The 26270-nt window shown below is 36.8% G+C and overlaps 3 protein-coding genes across 7 annotated transcripts in view; 2 read left to right on the top strand and 1 right to left on the bottom strand.

The window, feature by feature from the left end:
• The window catches only part of CEP290 (centrosomal protein 290), an 86804-nt gene extending 85372 nt beyond the window's left edge, over positions 1-1432 (top strand). For all 3 annotated transcript variants that reach the window (XM_081822167.1, XM_081822170.1, XM_081822169.1), the window contains one exon: positions 761-1432. In XM_081822167.1, the coding sequence (XP_081678293.1) occupies positions 761-990 (230 nt within the window). In that variant the 3' untranslated portion in view covers positions 991-1432. The remainder of the gene's footprint in view (positions 1-760) is intronic.
• On the bottom strand, positions 12-13274 carry RLIG1 (RNA 5'-phosphate and 3'-OH ligase 1). Of its 2 annotated transcripts, XM_081822173.1 has the most exons (7): positions 13036-13274; positions 9737-9854; positions 6898-6993; positions 5852-5968; positions 4365-4562; positions 3177-3346; positions 12-1901 (listed from the first exon to the last, which is right to left on the bottom strand). In XM_081822173.1, exons 1-7 carry the CDS (start codon positions 13123-13125, stop codon positions 1713-1715), a joined length of 978 nt encoding a protein of 325 aa, XP_081678299.1. In that variant the 5' UTR covers positions 13126-13274; the 3' UTR covers positions 12-1712. The 2 variants fall into 2 exon arrangements, with proteins under 2 accessions (XP_081678299.1, XP_081678300.1); XM_081822174.1 differs by lacking the exons at positions 9737-9854; positions 13036-13274 and adding an exon at positions 7521-7937.
• A 3481-nt stretch (positions 13275-16755) lies between these two features.
• ZC3H11D (zinc finger CCCH-type containing 11D) overlaps positions 16756-26270 on the top strand; it is a 33325-nt gene continuing 23810 nt past the window's right edge. Inside the window, exons 1-3 of one of the 2 annotated variants that reach the window (XM_081819165.1) lie at positions 16756-16809; positions 18819-18938; positions 19491-19611. In XM_081819165.1, the coding sequence (XP_081675291.1) occupies positions 16756-16809; positions 18819-18938; positions 19491-19611 (295 nt within the window). Of the gene's footprint in view, positions 16810-18818; positions 18939-19490; positions 19612-26270 lie in introns of those variants that run through there. The other variant, XM_031020165.2, reaches the window with a different exon arrangement.

Genomic DNA, 26270 nt, shown 5'->3' with positions numbered 1-26270 from the left:
GACAAAACAAGTAGTATTAAAGCGAAATTTATTTTTTGATTCTCACAAATGTAGCTCATTATTTTAATATTAAGTTTTGGGTCACATTATGGGAATAGTGTCTTATTTCCTTTTGAAGTTCTTTTCGGGAATAGCTCCCTTTATTAAAAAGAAAGATATTTGCCATGCTTTCTCTCTCAAAGAATCTACAAACAGAACAAAAGAGCGTAAGTTGAAGAATTAACTAGTGATCACTAGCTATTCTAAAGTTCAAATTGTCTCTTCACCAGATGCCTCTTAGCCAAGTAGAAGTCCTGGAGTTTCCCTAATTCTGTAAGAAGTTGACTATTATTCACTTAAAAAAAATAGGTATTTGTAAAGAAAATATAAATGAAGCCTAAACCAAAGAATCTTAACCAAAATAACTTGTGTTGTGAATAGCCAAGTCTTTTGATTTCCTCAATGAGAGTATCTGATATACTTTTGGAGAAAGATTTAAATACCACCCCTCTCCTACCCATTTAAGAACTGATAAATTTTAGTCAAAAACTAGGACATAACTTACAGAACAAATAATTTTACTAGCTAACAAGTTACTTATGCTGTACAATGAAACCTTATTAACAAAATTCTAAGAAAATACTTCTACCTATATAGTATACAAGTATCTTAGATTATTCTGGTTACTTTGGATTTTATGTTTGTAATTAAGTCTCTTTAGTTCAAATCTAAAGAATATATTGTATTCCTACATACCTTTCAAAGATACCATGTTTCTATTAGGAAATAAAAAAGCTGAAAAAAGAACTGGAAAACTTTGATCCTTCATTTTTTGAAGAAATTGAAGATCTGAAGTATAATTATAAAGAAGAAGTGAAAAAGAATATTCTCTTAGAAGAAAAGTTAAAAAAACTTTCTGAACAATATGGAGTTGAATTAACTAGTCCTGTTGCTGCTTCTGAACAGTTTGAAGATGAAGAGGAAAGTCCTGCTGATCTCCCCATTTATTAAGGACTACCTCTACCTGTAGTTTTACTTAACTATTAACTTTATAAGTTAAAACTCCATCTGTAAATCAAGCAGGTCTCGGACCTACATGATTTCCTTCTTCATACCCTGTACCTTTACTAAATTGAAGTTTTAGTAAATAAAATTATAGGAAATTTTAAACATAATAGAAAAGTATATTTTTGATGACCTTTAGAGTAAGTTATGACTATCAAATAAGCTATGATGAATTTCTGTATACATAATGTTTAAGTTTTTTAAAGAGTATGGGGTGAGCTTTAATAACTTAACATTTAAAATTGGGGTTTTATATATACTTATTTATATGTGTATTAAGACTCTAGAATTTTATATATATGTACATGTATATAAACATGTTATGAGGTTACAGCCATATGTTTTAAGTGTTTAGAATAAATTCATCTTGAACTATTTAATTTTTAAATGATCCAGAATTGTTGGTTTAACTGCTGTCTTTCTCCAACTTTTGTACAAGGTAAGGAGCTTATTATTACATTTTTAAGTCTAGTGGTTGAAATTCATTTGCTGGTTCTAAATAAAATTTTGAATAGACCTTTGCAACTGGGAAATTCATGTCTTCAAATGCCAGAAGACATATTGCTCTATTAGACATGGAACCCTGAGATTTTTTTTACCTTCCACATGTGGCAGAATATTCAAGATTCAAAGATAACAATAAAGCTGGTTCTTAATTGCATTTTAGTTTATACATCAAGTATTATATCTTTGAGCCTACCAAATTTCTGATTATCTATTTTTGAAAAAAGACTAAACAAACATTTAGTATTAAAGGCATGGTCATACTTGTTCAGGTTCATGTTGATAATAACTGGTTTTGAATTCATATAAGTATCTGGAATTGGCCAGCATAAACCAAGATGATGGCGATGAACCTGAAAAGAGAAAAAAAGGTTATTAGCTTTAGACTTTTTTATCTTCATTCACTTTTAAGTATTTACTTTGAATGCCTACCATCTGCCAAGCACTATTTAAGGCTCCACTTTATCTTACCCTTTTTTTTTTCATACGTGTTCTCCTCCTGACATATTATATATTTACTTGTTATTGTCTATCTTCCCCATTAGAATGTGAGCTTCATGAAGGCAGAAACACTGTTTTGTTGATTCTGTATTTCCAGCACCTGGAAACATGCCAGGAACATATTCAGGGACTCCATAAAAATTTAATGAATAGAGTCTGCTGCTGAGTACAGAAGCTAGCCAATTAAAAAATATGGTTGGGGAGGCATTCTAAATGTCACGTGACACAATGGTGCTTTTTTGCTCTGATTGCAATTATATAAGCATGGTTAGAACATATACCGTGTGGGTATATTTGGCAGATGGGGGTGTACAGCAGTTCCAGAAAGTGAAGCAAGCGTCAGATCATGAATAATCTTAAGGTCACTAAGCAGTTTTATGCAGCAAAGTTAACATTTTCACTTACTGTGAAGAATGGACAGAACAGGGATAAGACTGAAAGATAACCTTTAAGAGGGTGATAAACTAGGTCAAGCATGAATCTTGGCTTCAATTAAAATGAAAATTAACTGCCAACTGGTTGGGGAGAAGTACAGATTCAACAGATCAGAATCTTTATCTGTGAAGTAATGGAGAAAGGGGTTAAAAATGATATTTCAGTTTTTGAACTGTTGGGAGTCAGGGGTGGATATGACTAGGTCCAGTTCTGAACATTACTAATTTCAGAAACCTTTGCGAAATCAAATAGACAAGTCCAAGAGACAGAAAGGGCATAAAGTATAAAAGTTCCTTCTGTAAATATTAACTGTTACCTTGGCACTTTTAACTCAAATTCTATAATCAAATAAGTTTGGGAAATGCTGAGTTAAACTAAGTTGGTACGGATTATCTCAGAGCGCATTCATTTGCAACATCAATTTCCAAGAAGGCAGTATGTAATGTGCAGTTTTTCCAGACATTTTCATCACTTTAATTCTGAAGCACGTCTAGGAAAACCAATGCCCCAGAGAATGAATACACATTGGGAAACACTATTATATAAAGAATGGTGGCCTGTGAGATGGGGAAATTAAATTTCTTTATAACACATTAGAATTACTGCAATCTGTAGAGAATATTCTAGTGCCACTTCTACCTCGTTTTAGGAAGTAAGACGACATCATCCCGCGAGCTACTTTCTGTCATTACCTTGATTAAACAGCCATCGTTACAATGCCATACTATTCCTTCAATTTTACCCTCTCTGCAACCTTCAAACCAGGATAACAGATCATTGTGCTTCAAGGTAGGTAGATTTCTGATTTGAAATGCCCCATGTGGTATAAGAAGATGTAATGGATGCTTCTTGCTTCCTAGCCCTAAATGTTAAAAATTTCCATTAGCCATACAAAGGTTTCAAAAAGAATTGAGAAAATTTACTTATCCAAGTAAAAAGACCTTTTAAAAGATTTAGCAATAAATTTACCAAAAAGTTTAGTTGGTTTCCTAGAAGAGAGATATACCATAAGTGATCTCATTCAAAACTGCCACCTTATCCCATTAAATATAAATTTCACCTTCATATAATCTATACCAAGGGTCAGCAAACTATGACCCATGGGCTAAATCCAACCAGATGCTTGTTTTTGTAGTTTCAACGCAGCTATACGCATTCTTTTAAGTACTGTTTATGGCCTATAAAACCTAAATATTTACTATCTGGACTTGTACAGAGAAAGTCCTCCAACCCCTGCTCTATACTACTAGCCAAGTTCAACTATCATTCAGTGTTTGCCAAACAGCCACTCTGTATCTCTGATAACGTGTGTAAATACTATCTTAACTTCTTTCCACCTGCCAGTCTGCTTCTGATCCCTACATAGGATTTTGCTATTCCAGCTTTAATGATCTTGGGTCTGTCTCCATCCCCCTGTCAACAATGTTCTCCACAGTGCCCTCTGGACTTGTACTCAGTTCACCGTAGTACAGATTTTGATACTCGATTCACGGTCAATTCTTTACTTAATTTACTCTTAGCTGTTAATTAATGCTAAACTAATTACCTAGCCATGAAAAACACAGGATTTTCATTCAACTCATTTCACCTAAATTTTAAAAAGCAACAAAAAGTTACCCTTGAGTAATTCCCTTTCATACCTAGTTCTACAATGTTACTACACAAAAGAATGAGAGGCTAAAATCAACTTTTTGGATTAATAAAATGGTTAGAGTCATGCATAAATTTCTCTGTGGACATAAATAGAAATGGCTGTAATTCTAGAAAGCTATTTAGCTCAAATTAGTCATTTCTTTAGTGTATGTGTTTTAAGTTGAACATAGGAAGTTCTCTTTATAAATACAGTTACTATAACTGAACAGGAAAAAGGCTTCACTCACCATACGGGTTTCCATTAATATTGGTTCCTATAAGTTCTAGTGTTTGTTCTAGGAGATCTGAGAGCGGCATTGCACTAATTTCCAGAAGCCCAGGATCATCAGGATGATGCTTCAGTACCAGGGCAACTTCGAATTCATAATTAACTACAGAGGAATGCCAGCAGTACTGTTTGTTGTGTTTCTCCACTGGTACCCAACCTATCACGTAAAGGAAAAACTGTCATGACACCGCTTTTCTTTGGATTGAGACTTGAATCAATTTTTATATTTGTTATAAATTTTCCATGTTTTCTGGATGTTTATCACCCACAGATACACTTTTTTTAAATCAGTGGAAGTGCTGGCAGTTTTACTACTTTTTTAATCCTAATCATTCTTTTAATCATAAGGTTTTTTATTCTGTTGAGGAATTAACCTGCTTGATGATTCACTATAGAGCACTCAGCATTCCTTTCTAGAAAATTTTCAGTATGAATTGAATACCATTCTAAAACAGAGCATTAAAACCCTTTTTTCATTTCATTTCTTTTTTTTAAGTTTTCTCTCTACTGTCTCTCCAGTTTCAGAGACAATAGACCTATGCAGTAAGTTTTCTACAATTTATTGTCCTGTTGCAGTATTTGCTGAACAATGTATTAATTCCACCTGTATTGAAGGTTATTGCTATTCCTCTCCTAACTTCTGTTACCAGAATAGGTTCCTGCATGTGGACAATTCTTTATCAAACAAACGAAAACTAGGACACATATGCCACTGTGACCATCATATCTTTGACCTTCAATACTCAGGTTAACTGTAGAAACCTCTTTTCTGGTCCATTAGTCTCCAGGAAAACCCACCCCACTTTTATCATAATCTTGCTTCAAAAATTTAAATTTAGTTCTGCTGTACCCCTGCTTAATAATCTTCAGGATGAACTTCAGAATCCTCTAAATGGAATATAAACCCGTTTAAGATCTGGGTCCATTCTACATCTCCAGCCTCAACTTTTATAATGTCCTCCAATGTCCTACACCCTAAACATTCCAGCCACAGAGAAGTGTCACATAAAATTCCCAGGACTCCGTATCGCTCCTCTTTATGGGAGTTTGCCTAAGCTGACCTTCCCTCATCCTTGCCAGCTAACTTCCTGGTTCTTAAGCTGCAGTACAGATGTCCTCTCCGCTTAGAAGCCTCCTCTATCACAGGCTCACCAGAACTCTTCCTCTTTTCTCTGACTATACGCTTTGTATACCTTCCTTTTAGTTCTTAAATCATAACAGTATTGGTGGATTTCCCCTAGTGTCTAAAAGATCATGGAGGATAACGTTCTAATCTTCATTTTTGTGTTACTAGAACCTAAGAGTACTCTGCACATTAGGGTATTCAAGACACGCCTGCTGAACTGAACCTTAACCTGGGATATCTTTCTACTAAGCACACTTTTGCAAAAATTTTCCCATTCCCAGAAAAACTCCTTATGCATTTTAGAAAAGTTTTCATGATACCAGGAATGTGTCCATTTTCATCAGGCATCGGATTCCCATTTAATTGTTCTATTTCCTTCGCTGGTATCCAGCACTCTGGAACAGGTTTGAAGTCCTCCTCAACATTCCAAAAAAATTCTAAAAGAGTTAAATAATTTTACATGTGGTGATACTTTAAAAAATATAAAAGATGAACAAATTCAATGTGGGAATAGCTAATAAATCCCATGATATTAGATATTATATAATTATTCTCCATTATCACCATGATGTGACTGCACTTCTCAGAGTTAGGGTACTAGCACTTTAAATTTTCAATTTTGGGGGCGCCTGGGTGGCTCAGCCGGTTAAGTGTTTGCCTTCAGCTCAGGTCATGATCCCAGGGTCCTGTGATTGAGCCCCACATCGGGTGCTCTGCTTGGCGGGAAGCCTGCTTCTCCCTCTCCCTCTGCCTGCCGCTCCCCCTGCTTGTGCTCACTTGCTCTCTGTCAAATAAATAAAATCTTTTTAAAAAAATTTTTCAATTTTGAACCCACCACTCTATAAATAGTGATAAAAGTCTAAAGAAGCCAATGTTCCAGTATGTGTAGATTTATGATAAATTTTTAATGTACTATAAATATATAAATGAGTGGATATACAATGATTAATGTATATATCTGCTTATATAATATTTAGAGGCATTTTAATGTTTAATTAAACATACTGATAATCCTTTGTTATTTTTGTGCCTGATTTATAAAATTACATATTTGTCTCTTAGGCAACAAAACCAAAATGTGTTGCTCATTACAGTATATATGTAGTAATTTGTATACTTTAATAAAATCAACATAGTCTAATGAGTTGTAAAAATGTTAAGAAAATGATTTAAAATACTTTTCAAGAATATTCTTTTACATACAAAGATACTCAATTATAATTTTCTTCTTTCCCCTAAGTAATTAAGTTGTAAGAAGGATATAATGTATAAAAATACCACCACAGCAAGAAATAAGCCAAAAATTGCACGTTATTTAAATCATAAAAAGCTAAAAAAAAAAAAAAAAAGGAAAAGGCCCACTAACCTTGTGAGTTTTGTTTTGATTGTAGGTAATTTTTAAATCTTTTCTCAGCTAGTTTGTTAGGTTTTCTATCTAGCCGAGCCCAAAGGTATGGCTGACCTAAAAAAATAATAAAAGGGAAAAGAAAAGTTTAAGAACCAAACAATAAAACTTATCTTGAAAGACAATTTAATATAAAGTTTTTCAATAAATAATAGGGTCATCTTTCCTAAAAGCAGCAACCCTAGAAGATGCACTCTAACAAACACATCTTACCCAGCAGAACCTGATGCTGTAAGATTTAAGTCTGGTTAAAGAATGATGAGGATGAGATAAAAAGTAAATATGTGACCGCTTCATAAGGACATTCTGCAGCCATATTTTATTGGCAATGAGCATTTGTGAGAAACTGAAGCTACCTCTATACTAAATGGAAACATACCCAGATAACTGCAGTCACACTTTTCCTGAAACATAACTATAAGGGTTAGTTCCCAAAAATGTGGAATTAGGCTGAGCTGTTTTGCATGGCTCTGATCCCTGGTCAAGTGATTATTAGTGATGATCTGTAATCATGGATCTGCGAGGTTTCAGCGCGGTGTGCCTGCATTCTTTATTGATAACAGTAAGACTAATGAATCTTATACCTGGTGTCAGTGAGACTCCTGGAGGGCTCTGCTGTTCAGGCTGGTTACTTAGCGGGAAGATGTCTCCGTGACCAGCAGAATATAAAAATCCCCAGCTCACACTCCATTTTGGATTCTGTTTCCAAGGTGTTCCCTGCATACATCAGTGGTTCCTGATTTGACAAAGTGTGTCCTGCCAGGACCTTGGGGGCTGGGAGGAGTGGAGAGGGGTACGAGGGGGTAACAATAGGTGCTTTCACCTAGACTCACCAGACCCTTTGCTGCTGTGTACATCCTTACGTTCAATGCCCTTGCTAATACTGTGTATCCTTTACCTGTAATAAACTGTGGATTTGCAAGCACTGTCATTTTGGATCCTGTAAGTTTTCTTTAGCAATCCAATCATGTTTATCTGCCACTATTATACATGATCACACATAATGATGCACATTTAAGTTTCTTAATATAAATATAAAAGCCTGAAAAATCTTTGTTTCTTCAAATATATGAGATTTTAAAATTACTGACTATAGTTTGGTTAGACATTCTGTATTACTTATTAACTATCCCAATAAATAATATGAAGAACAAGATTAAAATTATATTCTGTCATTTCTGGTTGAATGGACCTTTTGTTCTTTTTACTAGAAAGTACAAAAACTCATTTCACTCATATCCATTAAAATGGATACTATCAAACAAAAGTGTTGGTGAGGATGTAGAGAAACTGGAACCCTTGTGCACTGTTGGTAAATCGTGTAGCTGCTGTGGAAAACAGTACGGCAGTTCCTCAAAAAATTAAAAATAGAATTACTATATGACCCAATAATTCCACTTCTGGATATATGCCCAAAAGAACTGAAAGCAGGACCTCCACGAGGTATTTGTTCACCGTGCTCATAGCAGCATTGTTTACAACAGCCAAAAGGTGGAAGAAGCCCAAGTGTACACTGATGGATGAATGGTGTGTACATAAAACTATGGGGTACAGACATAAAATTAATGTGATTTGTACAACAAACATACACACAATGAACTGTTACTAATAAAAAGGAAGGGAATTTGGGGCGCCTGGGTGACTCAGTCGTTAAGCATCTGCCTTCAGTTCAGGTCATGGTCCCAGGGTCCTGGGATCGAGCCCCGCATTGGGCTCCCTGCTCAGCGGGAAGTCTGCTTCTCCCTCTCCCTCTCCCCCTGCTTGTGTTCCCTCTCTCGCTGTGTCTCTCTCTGTCAAATAAATAAATAAAATCTTAAAAAAAAAAAGGAAGGGAATTTTGCAGGTACTACCACATGGATGAACACTGAGGACACTATGCTACATGAAATAAGCTTGTCATAAAAAGAAAATACCGTATGACTCCACATATATGAGGTATCTAGAATAGCCAAAACATAGAGACAAAGTAGAATATGGTTGTCAAGGGCTGGAGGAGGGGGAATGGTGAATTATTTAATGAGTACTGAGTTTTAATTTTGCAAGATGAAGAGTTCTGGAGATAGACAGTGGTGATAGGAGCACAACAATGAATTGTACACTTAAAAATGGTTAAGATGGTAAATTATGTTAAGTGTATGTTAATCACAATTCAAAATGGGAAAAAATGCATTTCAGAAAAGATTCCCTGATACCAGGAATATGTCTAATTTGCATTTACTCAACTGTTCTGTTTCTCTTGCTGGAATTAAGAGGTAAAAGGAAATCATAAAGATTATTTCTCTCTTTTCAATACATTTTTTTTCCTTAACTGACAATTTCTATTTTAGTTTCTAACTCTTAAAGTGCATTAAATTTGAAATAAATTAGAGATACTGACAATAGTAATAAAAACTATGGAGTCAGCACTGGAATCGGTGAAATAAGAGTAAGTTTTAGGATCAAACATAAGTTCTATTACCAGTTCAGCCATTCATTAATTATATGGTCTTGGACAGATTATTTAAGTTGTCTGAGGCTCAGTTTCCTTATGTGTGAAATGGAGAAGCTTACTGTGCAAATTAGAGATAACATGATAAGCATTTATCATATGGCCTGCCTTGAATGAGTATTAAGTAAATGTTAATTACCTTCTTTTTCTCCTCCGAGAAAGATACATGATATAATAAATAAGTTTAACAACTGGGACTTTATCATTTTGCTCTTATACTTAGGTTGCCAAGGATTTATGAAGGGTAAATGCCCTACTTCAGATATATATAGTTTGTAAAGTGATCAAATAATATTTGTAGTATAATTTTACCTTTGTAGGTAGTAATATAGCAACATGTTCCATCCACTTTTTCTGTTGGAAGTGCACTGTATATATCTGCATCTAATGCCTTGTGACTTAGAGTTTCAGTTGCCAAAACTTTAAATGGCTTAAAAAAGAGAGAAAGAAAATTGGTTTAAAATAAACAGCCTCTACGCCTTCACACATACTCTCACCTGGAATGTTCTTAATTTCACTATTTCTGAAGTACATTCTCCTGCTTACCCTTCAAGACAATTAAAAAATATTTCTTCCATCAAGTTCTCATGAGTTACCCCCTCCGTTCTATGCTATCACAGCAATACCTGTTTTCCCACACTTATTTTTAATTAGTACATTTCTTTAGCCACCATGAGCTGACATCAGCAACCATGTCCTCTGCAGCACTGTCTCGTAGCACAGTGTGTTCCTTTACTTGACAATTACTTGCTAAATGCCTTCTATAGGTTAATCCTTGTCCTTGACAACAGAAGTTAGAGATTAACAAAAAGTACCTGTCTTTGGTGGAACTTTCATTTTAATGAGCAAGACAATAGTAACAAAATAATACATACATGCAATGGTAAGTATAATAAATGTTACGGAGAAAAACAAATGGGGAGTCTTTCAGATTTAGCAGTAGTAAACTGCATAATTTATGGTTCTATTTATGGTTCTTCTACTGTCAGGAAGAGAAGCCAAGACCATCAAGAACGGGAAAAAGGAGTTTCTACAATTCCTACCAATTTTTTATCTGTAATTTATTTTTATTTCTGAGAAAGAGTTATGCCACCGTTTTATAGTGTGAATTATCTGAAGTAACACTCATCTTAATGTGAAAAACACTGCACAATACTGGTGTGTACAGGTTTAAAACTAATACATGAAAGTGCTGTTTCTGGGTTTTCTGAGTCAGGTAGACTTAGGAAATTAGCACCATTGTTACTGATTCAGGACTTTCAAGATAAAATAATGACTGGGGATTTATCACTAACTTCTGCAATTAGTATCAGAGGATATCAGTTTAGCCTGTAGTGGTTAAGGCCTGGCCTAACAGCAATGTTGGTGTGGATTCAAATTTACCAAAAATCCTGGGGAGGAAATTACCCTGCCCATGGAGTTTTTGTTTTTTTTTTTTTAATTTTGTTATTTATTTGAGAGAGGGAGAGGGAGCGAGAGGGCGGGGTGAGGGGCACAGGGAGAAGCAGCAGACTCCCCACCATGCAGGGAGCCTGATACAGGGATAAAGGGCTCATTCTCGGGACTCTGGGATCATGACCTGAGCGGAAGGCAGACGCTTAACCAACTGAGCCACCCAGGCGACCCCTCGCCTCCAGGGAGCTCTTGATGAGCTCCAAATATTCCTTCTGTAAGAATCAACTTTCTACCACTCTTTGCTATCAACATGTTCAAAAGACAATGTAAGATACCAAGGGTACACAAAGTTCTCCTTCTCATTAAAGACTTTAAACTACTTGGAAAAAGAAGACATTTGTGTTTAAAAAGTAACAGTGAGTATCAACTGAGTGGTCCTCCAATTTCCGGACAAAGGAGATCACTGGGATAACTACGATGCAAGGTCTGATTTGAAAAAATCAAAAATTGTGGAAGTAATCCAGACAGAGCTGCACAGCCTAAGCAAAAATAAAGACAGAACCATGCCTGCTAGGTTCACAGGATGAAAGACTTTGTTTAAACAGAGATTTCACTTTAAGTAGGCAACTCCGCCACAAACACACATGACATTTTCTGCTGCACTGAGTCCAGGCCCCTCATGGTGGGTGCAACAGGCACTTCAAGAGTAGACTGGGCCTGATTAATGGGAAGCCTTGACTTATAGTTAAGGATTTGAATACTATGCTATAAATAATACTGTAAGCAAATCTTAACTACAGAGGGACCTGAGCAGGGGCTTATTTTTCCTGGTGGAGGGTACTTTTACCATTTACCCACTCCCACCGACATACAAAGTTGAGAATCACAGCTAAAGTGAATCACTATTTGGGATGTCAATATTTCATATTAGGTTTGTTATGGCTATAAAAAATAAAAGCTTGGCAACTACTGCTACAGACAGTTAGTAGTTAACTGTGGGGTTTTGACCAGGAAAGAACATGATGATCATTCTGGATGGCAGGAAAGAACAATCAGGCAGTGCACTAAGCAGCACATAAACTATTAAGAACTATAACAGCGGTGGCACTGGAAATGTTGTTACAAGTAAAAAGTGTCAATATGAGGGGCGCCTGGGTGATTCAGTCCGCTGAGTGACCCACTTTTGGTTTCGGCTTAAGTCATGATCTCATGGCTCCGACTCAGTGAGGAGTCTGCTTGAAGATTATCTCCCTCTGCCCCTACCCCTGCATGTGCTCTCTCTCTCTCTAAAATAAGTAAATCTTAAAAATAAATAAATTTTTTAAAAAGTAAATAAAGTAAAAAGGGTCAAGGTGAATGGAAAATTGGCATGAAAGTACTCCAGCGTTCATTCTTTAATTCAACAAATATTTATCCAGTGCCTACTACACTTCAGGTCCTAGAAACTGGGACTAGATATAACAGGGCAGTCTCCACCTTAAAGGTCTTTTAGTCCAGAAACCAAGGAGACCGCCCATGCAAATGATGTAAGGCGTGTGGGGGCCTATGCCAAATGCACACGAAGAATTTTGTATGATGAGTTGGAAGCACTGAATACCTGGGGATTCTGTTATCAAGGACCTTGCTACACATGAAAGAATTACCCTGATAGAGGTGACTAATCATTCACCAGTATTTACCAAAGTCCCTCTAAGCCTAAAACCCGGTGCTGAGAGAAACACCAGGAGGTGGGAACACCAAAATTAGAATCAAGTAGGTAACTACCGGTAACAATACATGAGGTCTGATCTTTAGTGACCTAATTAGGCTAATTGTCAACACCATCGGTGGCTAAGATCAAGTGTAATGCAAGTTTTCTAAAATCTCCACTTTGTCACCACACTCTTGAAAAGCAGTAAAGTTTGGATTGCGGTGATTATGTGAATACTTAAGGGGTCTTCCCCCAAAAAAGGTTGTAGAAAAAGGGGCTATTACTTAAGATGTGGGTTTTCAATTTCCATGCGACAGCAAGTTTGAATCGCCTTATCAGAAAAATTCTCTCGAGGATTCCCTCCCTTGCAACTAAGGAGGTACAAGAACCTGGAGCTCAGGGAGCAAGAACGCCCTACCCTAGACCTCCCCAGCGAAACCCGCAAAAAGCTCCCGGCCTGCAGGGCGGTTCTAACGAGCCCCGAATCCCTGCGTGGCCGCTCCCCGGGCCCCGCACTCCTCGGTACCTGATGCTCCCTTTTGGTGGAGGGCTCCTCTTTCACCTCCGTCACAAACACACACGGCATTTTCCGCTGCACCGAACCCAAGCGCCTCATGGTGGGCCCAACAGGCAGTGCGAATGCAGAGCACGCTTCCAAACAGCGACCCGGCCGGGAAAGCGTCCCCAGCAGTCACAAACTCAAACCACGAACACTGCCCGCTCAGCGAAGCGTCGGCGCCCTCACGTCCCCCAACACCAAGCGTGGGGCGGGACGCACGCGCAGAAGCCGCCTCCTGACCGCGGCGCCTTCTGGGAGTTGTAGTGTGGGAGCCAAGGTACCCCCTCCGCGTTTGCACTCCCGCGAGCGTTAGTCCGGGTTGTGATGACCGTGAAACAAGAGATCCGTTTTTGAGTTGTGTGTGCTTAACCACATTTAGTAACCGATGATATTTATGAAAATTAAAGAATACCAAGTTACAAGTTTCAGATGCCGATTTAACGCCACTCTGGTGAAAGTTAATTGCCTGTTCTCTTTAATAAATTCCTGTAAAAGTTTAGAAATATTCGGAGACCTCTCAAAGCCTAATGGAAATGGATTTCCCAGGAAGAGTGCTAGAAAAAGCTACAATTAAAACACCTGGGACCCCCCCAACACAGACAATAGTAACACCGTTTGGATTACACCTCATTGTGCCTTATAATATGGTCGAAGTTGGTTCTGATGTTTTTTCCTGAGTGCAAAATTTAGCCTTAGACTAATACAAAACCGGATTTCAATCTTAATTTTTTTCATAGGAATCTCATTTATCTTAAATATGAGCTCCAACAGAATCCAAATGGCTTGAGTTGTTGGGAGTCAATCAACTCCAGAGCTAGTCAATCAACAGCTTTATTTGCCTTGTTGCTTAAAAGAATATTGGAGGGTGATAAGACGGTCGATGATTGAATAAAATATTAAATATTTAGTAATGTAGCCTTCCTATCTTATTGAGGCTAGTAGTCTTCAGCAGGGGAGTTCTGACTACTGCCATTTTTATGTGCTTAGACAAGGTCCAGGTCTCATTTCTATAACTGTGTTACCTGCAAGTACCATAGAGTCCAGTGTTTTCCTGACTTATCCCTTAGAAAAGGTATCTATACATAAGAGGGTTTCCAAAGAATAAATATCCCTTTTAAAAATGCAGTTTTTTTATTGCTGGATTCAGAGAGGAGAAAGAAGAGATTTGCCATTTCATCTACTTTCTGTTTTGCTATTTTCTTCTCCTAGGAAAACACAAAAAGGCTAAAAAAAAAAAACCCACCTTTTTTTTTTTTTAAAGAGGAACAGGGGGACTAGTACACCTGATGCTAGCTGTGAGCTATAGGCGCTTAGTATTTTATAGTCAAGCACCAGTGATTTCCTGTTCCTCCAGAGGAATCCCAAAAGCAGCGTGTTTCATGGGTCTCAAGGGAACAACAATTAAATAACCCTCACAACTATCAACTGCCATTTCCCAAACTGCCACAGAATCTTCTAGGTCCAACATTCTGTCATTTCTGAGACGGGATCATCTTCTAAAACATTCTACTTGCTGTTTGAATAGTAGTAGCAAGGCTAACTGTTCCTTGGGAAGCACTCTATTTCCAGTGCTTTGATTTCATCAGTGCCGGGAGCAAAGCCTTTGGCTGAAACAAAGGAGTCCAAGTCAGGGGAGAGCCAGAGGTCCAATTCACAGTTACAAACAGGGCTCCTATTCTAATGGATAGCAGCCAGCAGCTTTGCCAGATACTCATAAACCTGAAGAGCCAGCAAGGAGTTCACTCCGGCCCCTGTACTTAAAGTGGTATAATTGGATTACAAATTGGAAGAAATACTTTCCTCTGACTGATGTGTTAGTATTCTAGCATGCATCAAAGATGGAAGACACTCAGTGTGAGTCTACATGGGCCAACCCAAAATACTTAGAGAATTCTCAGGCCTACTCCCAGCTGTGGAGGCAAATTTCCCATTGCTCTTCCCTATAGGGAGTAAAAATCCTCATAAATGTGGTCTAGCTTTTCCTGAAAGACTAGAATGAATTTCATAACAGGAAAGATGTGAATAAGAAAAGGGAGGGGGGGCGTGGAGGAAAGAAAAAGAAATGAAAATAGAGTTTTGTTTTAAAAAATGAGAGAGAAAGAAGAAATTGAGGCTCCAGGCATTCTAAAGACTACCAAAATGTACAAATCTATTTACTGGTCTTTGCAAAGCCAAAAAGGAAAAAAAAAAAAAAAAATCCCCATTTTGGTTTGACCTGTTTTTGCTGTGTCTAATGGAATGTAATTTTTCCCAACATACTCCAAAAGGTAAAAACATTTTTTCATCATTTCCCCGATGTAAAACAGGGATTCTCACAATGACTTTAATCATGATGTTGCATGTAATCATGCAATAATGGTGTTTGGTAACAGTATTTGGAAATAATCCATGCAGCCAAAAGCTCATAGGCAGAGAGGGAGTTTTTATCTGGAGGCAAAGACCACTTAAAGATATTTCTTAGAGGTTTTTCTCAGTAACTTATGTGCTTAAAATGGGTATTTTATTGTTCTAGAGTTAGAAGTTACGGCAAAACAGAAGGCAAGATATTAAGTTTTTTAATATATATATATTTTTGCTAATATTTTCAAGGGTTTAGCCAAATTTTTATTCTCTATTTCTTCACTTACTTTTAATACTGCCTATTTCTTTTTATTTTTTCTCTTATTTACAGTTATAGGCAAACAACTCTTTTCTAAATTTTAATTCCTTATTTTATTTCTTAGATTTTTACCTTAAAGTATTCAGAAAGTTCATACCAGTTAGCCTGTTTTACTTAACTAAAGTGAGAATCCATATGCCTTTATGAAGAAAGACCTCAGTAACTGCTGGTTGAAATGTCTCATTCTGGGAATCCGAGTACTTCACTTTGTCTTCAACAAATTCTCAAAATTTATAGACACTCTGGACCTTTCTGCTATAGGAAGAAGCTCTTCCTCCTTTTATGATGGATGAAAAATGAATGGAATATAGCTACAAGATGAATAAATAGTCCAATTATTTTCAGGTACCTGTTAAAATAACACAATCTGAATGATTTTTTTTTTCCCAATTCAATGGATAGCAGTGAGTATATATTTAAATAATTATATTATCTTGGAGTATAGACAGTATATTTACTTATTTAAAAATTTTAGTTTTTTTCCAAACCATATCTAGAAATGAGAGTTTAGAAAACAGCTACTTACTCGTGAAATACGTAATACTTTTTAATTATGAAATTATGAACTAGCTTATGTCCCAAAGTCAATCAGAACATTAAAGATAAAACGTTTTATTTTTACTGGCCTATTTGGTTAATATACTAGAATTGGGGAAGAGAAATACTATACAGAATTCACGAAGGTAGGCTAGCCTACAGTTACGTATGAGGTCATTTATGATGAGCAAACAATGGATTAGGTAACAATGAGGAAAATTCTGGAAGTTTGAGTTTGTGTGCTTACTAGCAACCACTTTGAACATTTCTGCAAAGCTAGAGAAGGTATCTTCTAATTTAAATTTCTTTAAGAATTATCTATTGTGTAATATACTGTCAACAGGAGGTCAGTTTTAAAGGAATATTACTGATAGCCTGAAAGACTGTGGAAAAGAAATTCTTTTTCCCCCTTACACACTGATAGTTCTTATATTTGCATTCCTGCAATTCTTATATTAAAAAACATTGGATTAGCAGCAAAAGAGTTGAAAATGGCAGAAGTTGGGAATGACTGCTATTTCTTTTTTAATTCCACATGCATAAAGGTAAATATTGTACAATTTACGGTACTTCACATGCTTAAGCTTTTTAGTAGAATGAAGGAAGATATGGCAATAATTTGTATTGCTGAGTCAAAATTTACTATTTTCCTGAAAAGTACTTTACATATTTAAAATCTGAAGTAAAAGCTTATCATGTATTTTTGACATACTGAATTTCTCTGAGGAAATTAAAATTATGATATAGTTTCAAACATACTGAAACGTTATATGATATATCATATTGTTACAGTTAATGTGATTCCAAACATGTTAATTCAAAAAGTTAAATTCAGCTCACTATCAAACTTAGTTTAATAAATCTAATTGATTCCCTATTTGAAATTCATTAACCCAGTTACTGAATTTTCCTGTCAACAGTCTAACAGCGAATATTTGATAACATGGAAAAAGGAAAAGAAGTATTATAAACAAATTAGCCAAATTTGAATTCAAGTTTATAAGGCTCAAAGATATTAAATAAAGATATAAATAAAGATATCAAATAAATAATAAAGATATTAAAGAGATTAGGATTAATGGACCTCAATGAAACCAAATAAATGTAGAAAGTTGGAGCTTCATGTTCATGCCTGAATGAAAGACACAATGTGTCTGATTTAAAGTGACTTATCTCTGCTAGGAAGCCTGAGTGGAGTCAACCTCTTTGACCATAAGAATTTGATCCACTTTTTTTTTTTAATTCAGTTAGCTAACTTATAGTACATCATTAGTTTCAGATGTAGTGTTCAATAATTTATGTTTCCTGTAACACCCAGTGCTCACTTATTTGCCTGTCCCCTTATGATTAAACCTAGAGATGATAAATAATAATAGAATTTATATTCTGTGTGTGCAGAGAGTTTTGTCTGTTTCACTGCTGTATCCCCAAGTACCTAGCACCATGACCGATGGGTGGTAAATTCTCAATAAATAATTAAATGAATACATAACAATAGCAATAGCAACCACGATACCTTCCTCATATAATTTTTACAATCTGTGAGGGGCACATTTTATTCCCTTTTTACAGATGAGGACACTGAAGCACAGACAGGGTGAGGAAATGTATTAACTTTGTAACTATGGACAAATAATGGAACCAGGAGTTCAAATACTGGTTTATCTAGCCCTGTCCACTATCTTGTACTACAAGATCCACAGATCCACTTTTAAAAGGGGGAAATTGTGAAGACAGGAGTAAGAAAGTGAGAAAAAATAAGAAAAAAACATGGAACATGTGTCAAAAGACAGAACTTCATGGAATATTTTTATTGAATGTCACGCACCTCTCTGTCAGAAAGACAACAGCCTGCAGTTTTTCCAAGTGTGGGCCTATGTGTAAAAGACATAGAATTAAAAAAAGTACTAGCAGCCCATTAAAATAATCCACATCTGCTTTTGTTGGTATATGTATATGTGTATTGGCACAGTTGTTTATCTTGTAGACCAAGGGTATAAAGGATATACATTTAATGTAGCATAATGTGCTAAAAAATTCCACAATAATATAAAGTTTAAGCCCCATTCACTTTCCCTGTAAAAACACACTTAACAGTATCTCCAATAGACTAAGAAAACATTATCTAATAAAGATTGACTAATAGAGATCATCTCCACCATTTGAATATGGCTTGTGATTCTTAAATAAAACAAAACAAAACAAAAAACTATCTTTTTCCAGAAAGCTAAATTAAATTGTTCCATCATTGGATTGCGATCAAGAATATCAGTGGTATCATATGTTTATTCTTAGTGAATCATATGGATTAACTGATAACAAAAAGTAGCATTTTATCAGTGACTTGTGGCATGTTGTACTAGATTATATTGTCAGTCTCTCACTAAAATTAAACAAATTTGCTAAAATTTAGACTTACGACCTTATTTTGCAGTATTTTTTGTGATTCTAATTTGATCTAGTCATATTTTCCTTAATTAATTAGCAACTTACTGTTGTTGAACACTAACGCTAGTACGTTGAGTTTTCCATACTGTTTCCTTTTTACTTGCAGGGTTCCCAGTGCCGATTCCGACACTGTGAAGAGGCCCTTGGCAGTGACACTGTGTGCTCATTATGGAGAGAGGGAAAATGTTTAGATCCACTTTGCAGATTTAGACACATGGAAATGCAGGTAGAATTACTCACCATCATCATGTTTGTTAAAAAAAAAAAAAAAGCGTCTCTCTTCATAAGACTGAACTACGTACTCTTTTTTTTCTTTTTTTAATTATGTTATGTTAATCACCATACATTACATCATTAGTTTTAGATGTAGTGTTCCATGATTCATTGTTTGTGCATAACACCCAGTGCTCCATGCAGAACGTGCACTCTTTAGTACCCATCACCAGGCTAACCCATCCCCCTCCCCCCTCCCCTCTAGAACTATGTACTCTTACAAAACAATAGAGGAAAAAAAATGATTCTTTCTTCCACTACTTAATATTACGCATTTTGCATGCTGTTCAACTTAAATTCTTATAAAAAATGGTGGCATATGTTTTCGAAATATCTATTGTATCTTTTAAATAGCAGAGTTTAGAAATACTGAAACTCAGGAGACACACATGATCCTAAATCAGTAATTGGGATAGTTTTGTCACATTGCGTTGTGCTGTAGCACATTGTATTTATTTTGAATATGGTATCTGATCATTACATTTCCCCCACCTCCTTTGTCTAGCAAAACTGCAGCATTTCATGCTTCTGGGAAACTCAACCTCTTGGTTGTGTGAAGATCAGTTGTATCTTTTATCACAGCAAACCTCGCAATATCAATGGATTATTTTTGCCACCAAGTAGCAGTAAGTATATTTTTTAAATAACATGGACATACCATATTATAATGTGGTTTTGGAGTAGCAGCATAGAATGATACACTGAATAAAGCAGGGCAAAATGAGTATGGTTTAATAGCCAATGGATGATTTGGGATGATTCTATCAAGAATCGACATAAAGCTTAGAATGAGCCATCAAGTAGCTAACAAGATGAAGTGAACAAAGAGCAAGTTACACTCTCTCTGTGCATATCTAAAGTGGACTTTATTCCTCTGAATGTGAAACGGCTACTGACCTTACTAGGTAGAAGGAAATTGTGTCTCAGCAAAGCATCATACAACTGGAGCCAAGCTTAGAGGTCATGCCTCACTGTTGCTCCCTGTGAATGTGCAGAAACCTATCTTATAGGTAGGGAGAGCAAGGGCATGCTCTGAGCTGCACACTTCGGCTTCTAGAAAAGCAGCTATATATGCGGTTCTTTCTAAGCTTCAACTGGGAGAAAATGCAATCCCATTGCCGCAAAAGCTGTGGCACAATTCAGTCTTCCTAGATGATACTGAGACTCTTCTTTGTGGTGAACCTCAGTGTAGCTTCTGGAAAGGAGAAAGAGAGGACACCATACCCTAAATCAGTGAGTGATGAGAAGCTTGCTTAAGAATTGGGACTGTCAGGTTTCCCTGGTGCTGTAGCTCTACCACTTTCTACTGTGGCCCTCGTATTTTTCATAATGGACTCACTCTAGAAATGAGCTTACAGGATATCAATCCTTTGGGATCTGAAAAATTGGCTTCAGATAATCCTTTGGCAAATGGTAAAAATTAGGTCCCCTTGTTAGGTTCTTCTGGAAAACTCTGACTTCATGGCATTCATCATATATCCAATACCTTAATCAATGATTCTCCTCCTCACTAGACTAAACATCGTGAGGATGGAGCTCATAACTAGTTTCCTTACCAATGCTCTCCACAGTGTCTAGAGCATAGACGCTCAGTAAGATTGGATGAATGGATAGATGGATGGGGGATGGATAGATGACCACTGAAACTACTGGGGACCCACTGTAGTGAGAGTGATTGCACCTACTAACTGATCAACTTGGCTTCATTGGTTTACATAGAGTGTAATTTTATTTTACCAGGAACGTTGTACTAAATTCCTTATATCTTGTTCATAGTTTGCTTCTTAATGGTCTGTGATAAAATTAACTATCTTTCAAACGAGTTCATTCAGGACTAGAGGAAAACAGACTGCACCTCTCTGCCAAAAAAGGGTAGAATGGCTGTGTAACTGACAATTTTTGGGACCCCCCATTGTTAAACCACCCTGGGCTAAGTTCTGTAGGGATATATTTTATTACTCTAATTTTTAGACATAGAATCTGGTGGTCAAAGATTACTTCTGGCTTTTCTGGAAGTCTTAACTTCTTGAACAGGTATCAAGGCTGAGCCTGACTCTTGGAGTAAGCTTTCCTCTCGATAGGGTCAAGACTAGACCCAAGCACTGGGACCAAACCCTAGGCATTGTACCCCCATTGTAAGAGAGATAGGTGGGTTTCACAGGCTGCTAATACCCTGCTTTCCCATATCTCCTATCCTCCATCTATAGGGCATAAGAGGAAGACCCATACACCCATCCCACCCTCCCACACACCCCGCATCATGTCCACTTACCTGATTTGAATTCACCAGGACTAATTTCATTCTGCCCTTTATTTCTATTTATCTCAGTTTGTCTTTGAACGATAAAAACACTCCTGTGTGTTTCTCATGGGTTCTCATACTACTACCATACAACAGTCCAGACACCAGATGGGAGGATTCTTTCCCACATCAATGATTTTTTTCCCAGCAACACTCTACAGCACCACTTGGGTGTCCTACACTTCAGTTCTAACAGTACCAGGAATTAGCACAGACCCCATGGACTAAGGGCTCCAAAAGATTCCCCCTGCCACTACGTCAGATGTCAATCATAGGTCCCCAGGCTACTCAAACTTCTGTCTAACTTGGCTACAAATTGGAGGTTCCCATGATCTCCCTCCTCGGATTCTATCATTTCCCTGAACTCAGGGAAACAGTTACTTACATTTACCAGTTTATTATATAAGATATCGTAAAGGATACAGATGAACAGCCAGATGTAGAGGTACATAAAGCAAGGTCTGGAAGGATCCAGAGCACAGGAGCTTCTGTTGTGGGGTTGGGTGTGCTATCTTTCCACTATATGGATGTGTTCACCAATTTGGAAGCTCTTCTAATCTCATACTTTTGGAATTTTTATGGAAGCTTCATCATGTAGACATAATTGATTATTAACTCAATATCCAGCCCCTCTCTCCTTCCTAGAGCATAGGGAAGAAGGGCTGAAATTTCCAAGTTTCTAATCACGGCTTGATCTTTCTGCTGACCACCGCCCTTCCTATAGCTATCAGGAGCCCACCCAGAGTCACCTCATTAGAACAAAGGACACTCCTTTCACCCAGGAAATTCTGAGATTTGAGTTCTAGGTCACGAACTAGGGTCAAAACCCAAATATTAGAATGAAAGGTGCTCCTAGTACTCTTGTTATTTAGGAAATTACAAGGCTTTTAGGAGCTCTGTGCCAGGAATTGGGGGCAGAGACCCATATATGTATTTTCTACGATTTCACATTAGTGAATACCAGAAACCCCATCTCTTAGGTGACTCACTCCTATCCTTATTTGATCCCTTTCATCCACCCTTCCCCAACCTTCAAATATCAGCAGGGTTCTTTCTCAACTTCCTCTCTGAACTTTCCCTTCATATCCACAGCTAATGTAAGCATAATTTCCTTCTACGGACCCTACTTCTCCCACAGCACTCTCCAAATGGCTGTTTTTTCTCCCAGTTCTCAAGTAGCATTTGACCTGGAGGCGAGGTAGAAGGTTCCCTTGGTCCTCATTGCCAATTTCAAGTTCTCTTTCTCTTCTCCCTAAAACCATCCAGCTTGTATCTAATGCCAATGGATTATATCATTGTTACCCCTCAGTGTTGCTGTGGTTTTTGGGGTTTTTTTTGTTTGTTTTTCTTGCCTCTGTTTACATCCATCCAGGTCCCTCCTGGTTTTTCAAAAGTCTGAACTCTAGGCTCATTGTCCCTCTAACAGTACTCCTGTGTCAATTCTTGGTGATTTCAATATATAAATGTATGATATGCCCATCACCCTAGCTTCTCAGTTCCTTGAACTCAATTCTTCCACTGATCTTATCCTCCCCATCTCTATCACTCTTTCTTACTCATATCCAAATGCTAATTACCACCCCCACCCCATGGTCTCAATTACATGCATTTCACCCTATGACCTATTTTTCTATTTCACTCCTCCTAGAATCCTGAATGTAAACATTCTGAGCCTTTGGCTCAGGTCATGATCCCAGGTTGCTGGGATCGAGTCCCGCATCGGGCTCTCAGCAGACAGCCTGCTTCTCCCTCTCCCACTCCCCCTGCTTGTGTTCCCTCTCTCGCTGTGTCTTTCTCTGTCAAATAAATAAATAAATAAAATCTTTCTTTTTTAAAAAAGGGTAAAAAAAAAGAAAACATAATTCAGTTGATATTTGGTAGGCATTTCCAACTATATTTCATATTTTCTTTGCAAGCATGGTAGGTATGTATTCTTTCTTCCATGGTATACTTGAGAGGTTAGCATATTCAGACAAACTGTTCCCCCTAAGAAATTTCCTAAGTTTTGTTAAGGATGATTTCAAAACACAGTAGCTCAAACACTGAAGCAAATTCTCACCTCCTTGCCTAACTGCCATGTTATTCTATAATGAATAACTTAATAATAATTTGATTCTTTTTTTTCTAAGTCAGTGTCTTTTTTTTTTTTAAAGATTTATTTATTTATTTGAGAGAGCGAGAATGAGAGAGAGTACATGAGAGGGGGGAGGGTCAGAAGGAGAAGCAGGCTCCTCGCTGAGCAGGGAGCCCGATGCGGGACTTGATCCCGGGACTCCAGGATCATGACCTGAGCCAAAGGCAGTTGCTTAACCAACTGAGCCACCCAGGCGCCCTCTAAGTCAGTGTCTTAAGGTGCTTTGGACAGCTGACTATCTGGCCAGTGAAATAAACTTTAGATCAGCTCACTTTAGGTCTAGCCTGAATGGATACATGTACATAATCTTCTTATTCTAAGTCTTGGCAAACCATTACTTAATAAATGGTTCTTAAATAGTTTAATAAACACTTTGACTTGAATATTAGAGTTGGTAAAATAGACTACTTTTGTGTTTACAGGGAGAACAATTGTTAATGGTTATAAGAGGGGGGAAAAACCTGTTCAACTCAATTCTTTCCTCTTTGGGGGAAAGGTGGATAGGTAGAGTAAATGCCATAATCCACACAGTGGTGATGCCTGGAACAATTTGTGTTGGGATTGGGCAACTCTTCATCTGTGTCTGTTTTCACCTTTGGTCCAAAGTGCTTCCAAAAGTACAACAAAATAAAGGCAAGTACTGAAATATTAGTTTTCTAGGCCTAACATTTGTTGGTTACATTTGGGTCTGAGACCTCCACAGACTTTAGGACTGTATAAACTAAAATTTTATGATTTAAGAAAAATGAAGTAGGGTTATAAGAAATAAGAAAATCTCATATTCAGTATTTTCAAATAATTTCTTATATATTTTCTTGTGGCAGCCCTGTATTGGGCACTTTGCATGCCTCATCACAAAAACCTGCCAAATAGATACTATTAGCCTCCCCATTACAGATTGGCAAAATGAGGCCTAGAGAAGCTAAATATCTGAGGCAGGGTACTTGAATTCAAGCACAATTCTGTCCGACTCTAAGACTCTCTATGGCATTTCAAGAATACATCAGTTCTTTTGGCCATTTTAATGGACTCACCCATAAGACCTCCTCATCTGGCTTCTTCCTTTTGACAGGCTAATTCTATTACCCTACCCTGCAGCCTTCTTTTTGAAGCTATTAAGATCCTTTGCATTTAATAGAAAACTCCCTTTTTTTCCCCTTTGATTTATATTAAACAGTGGACTTCAAGCATTTCTGAATTATGTATATTTCCATTAAATAAGGTTTCCTCTTTCTCTTATTTTCTCCATGTATTTGCGGCCACACAGTGGGACTTCTTCCCTTTAACCATCTGAAGCCCAGAAGCTGAGGTACCCCTTCTGGTATTCACCTTATCCAGAGGTCCTCAGCTCTGACTCCCAATTAGAATTACTGTGGGAGCTTAAAAAAATAACAATATCAACCAACAATAACAATAAAACAACCCAAAAAGTTCCCAGTCACCACCCAGACCACCAATTAAACTGATGAGTGTTAAGCTAAATTGATGAGTGTTAAGCCCAACCTTCAGTGTAACTTTTTTTACTGCAACATTTTTTTAATAGAAAAGTTGCAAGAATAGTTCAATGAACACCCATCCAAGTGCTCTTAACCAGATGCACAAATAAACATTCTGTCAAATTACTTTCTCTTTTCCCTCTATTGCTGTTGCATATATGTATTATATTACATATATGCATATAATGTACCAATACATACTTATCCCCCCTTTTTGGAACCATTCAAGTGTTAGTTGCAACTATTTGACACTTCATCCCTAAATACTTCAGCATATATCTCCTAAATTTAAGGACATTCTCCTGCATAAATACACTACATACGACTATTACATATAAGAGGAAATCTAACAGTGATATGATACTAATGTCTGATATTCAATCCACAGTTTGTAATTTTCCAATAATGTTCATTATAACAGTGCTTCTCAAAATTTAATATTCACAGAAATTACTTGGAGATCCAGTGAAATTGCAGTTTGATTCAGTATGTCCAGGCTGCGGCTTAAGTTTCTGCTTTTCTAAGAAGCTGTCAGGACAATGTATTCCCAGAACTATGTATGAATAGCAATAGCTTTATAGTTGTTTGTTTTGGTTTTTTCAATCCAGCATCCAATTAAGCATCATTTATTGTAATTAGTTGTCATGTCTCTTTAATATCTACATTTCTTTGTTTTTTTCTTCCCTGTTGTTGACATTTTAAAGAGTTCAGGCTAGTTGCTTTGCAGAATATCCTTTAAATGGGAATTTGTTTATTTGTTTTCTGTTAATCAGATTTAGGTTAAACATTTTTGGCAAGAATACTACAATATATTATAAAATCTGTACAGGTGTTCCTAATGCCCTAATCAAACTATTGCATGAGGGTGTTCCCAAAGAATTAGTGAAAAGTGAAGAAAAAGAATTGGTGAAGAGCCAATGGTGAAGAGCTCTATGAATTATATAAAAATAATCACCATTTTTACTCTTTCAAGCAAAGGGAAGGATAGTACCTGATTCCCAAAGATTATGAATAAAAACAACTTATTTGGTTAAAAATAACTGAATTGTTCAAGCAAAAGATTCTTATAACCTTCATGTTTTGCCTGTGCATTTGTGTTTTAGTTAGGAAGGGATTTATAGCAGGGAGTATTGCATTATGGTGATGACATGCATGTCACCTACGTGAAAAGAATCAAATTTGTTTTGAAAATTGATTAAGCACAGACAGTAGCTGTTTATTTTTGAAATGTCTGGGCATGACATGGCAGTCTATCATGGTACTAAACAAGACTCTCTTGGCTGAAAAGCACTGATGTCCTATTAACCATTAAGAAACTCATTCTCCCTGTCCCCACTTCACCAAAATCAAAAA

Source organism: Leptonychotes weddellii, chromosome 5 (assembly GCF_054177405.1).
Source record: "Leptonychotes weddellii isolate Sample4059 chromosome 5, ASM5417740v2, whole genome shotgun sequence".
NCBI lineage: Eukaryota > Metazoa > Chordata > Mammalia > Carnivora > Phocidae > Leptonychotes > Leptonychotes weddellii.
This window is presented reverse-complemented; position numbering and strand designations above follow the sequence as displayed.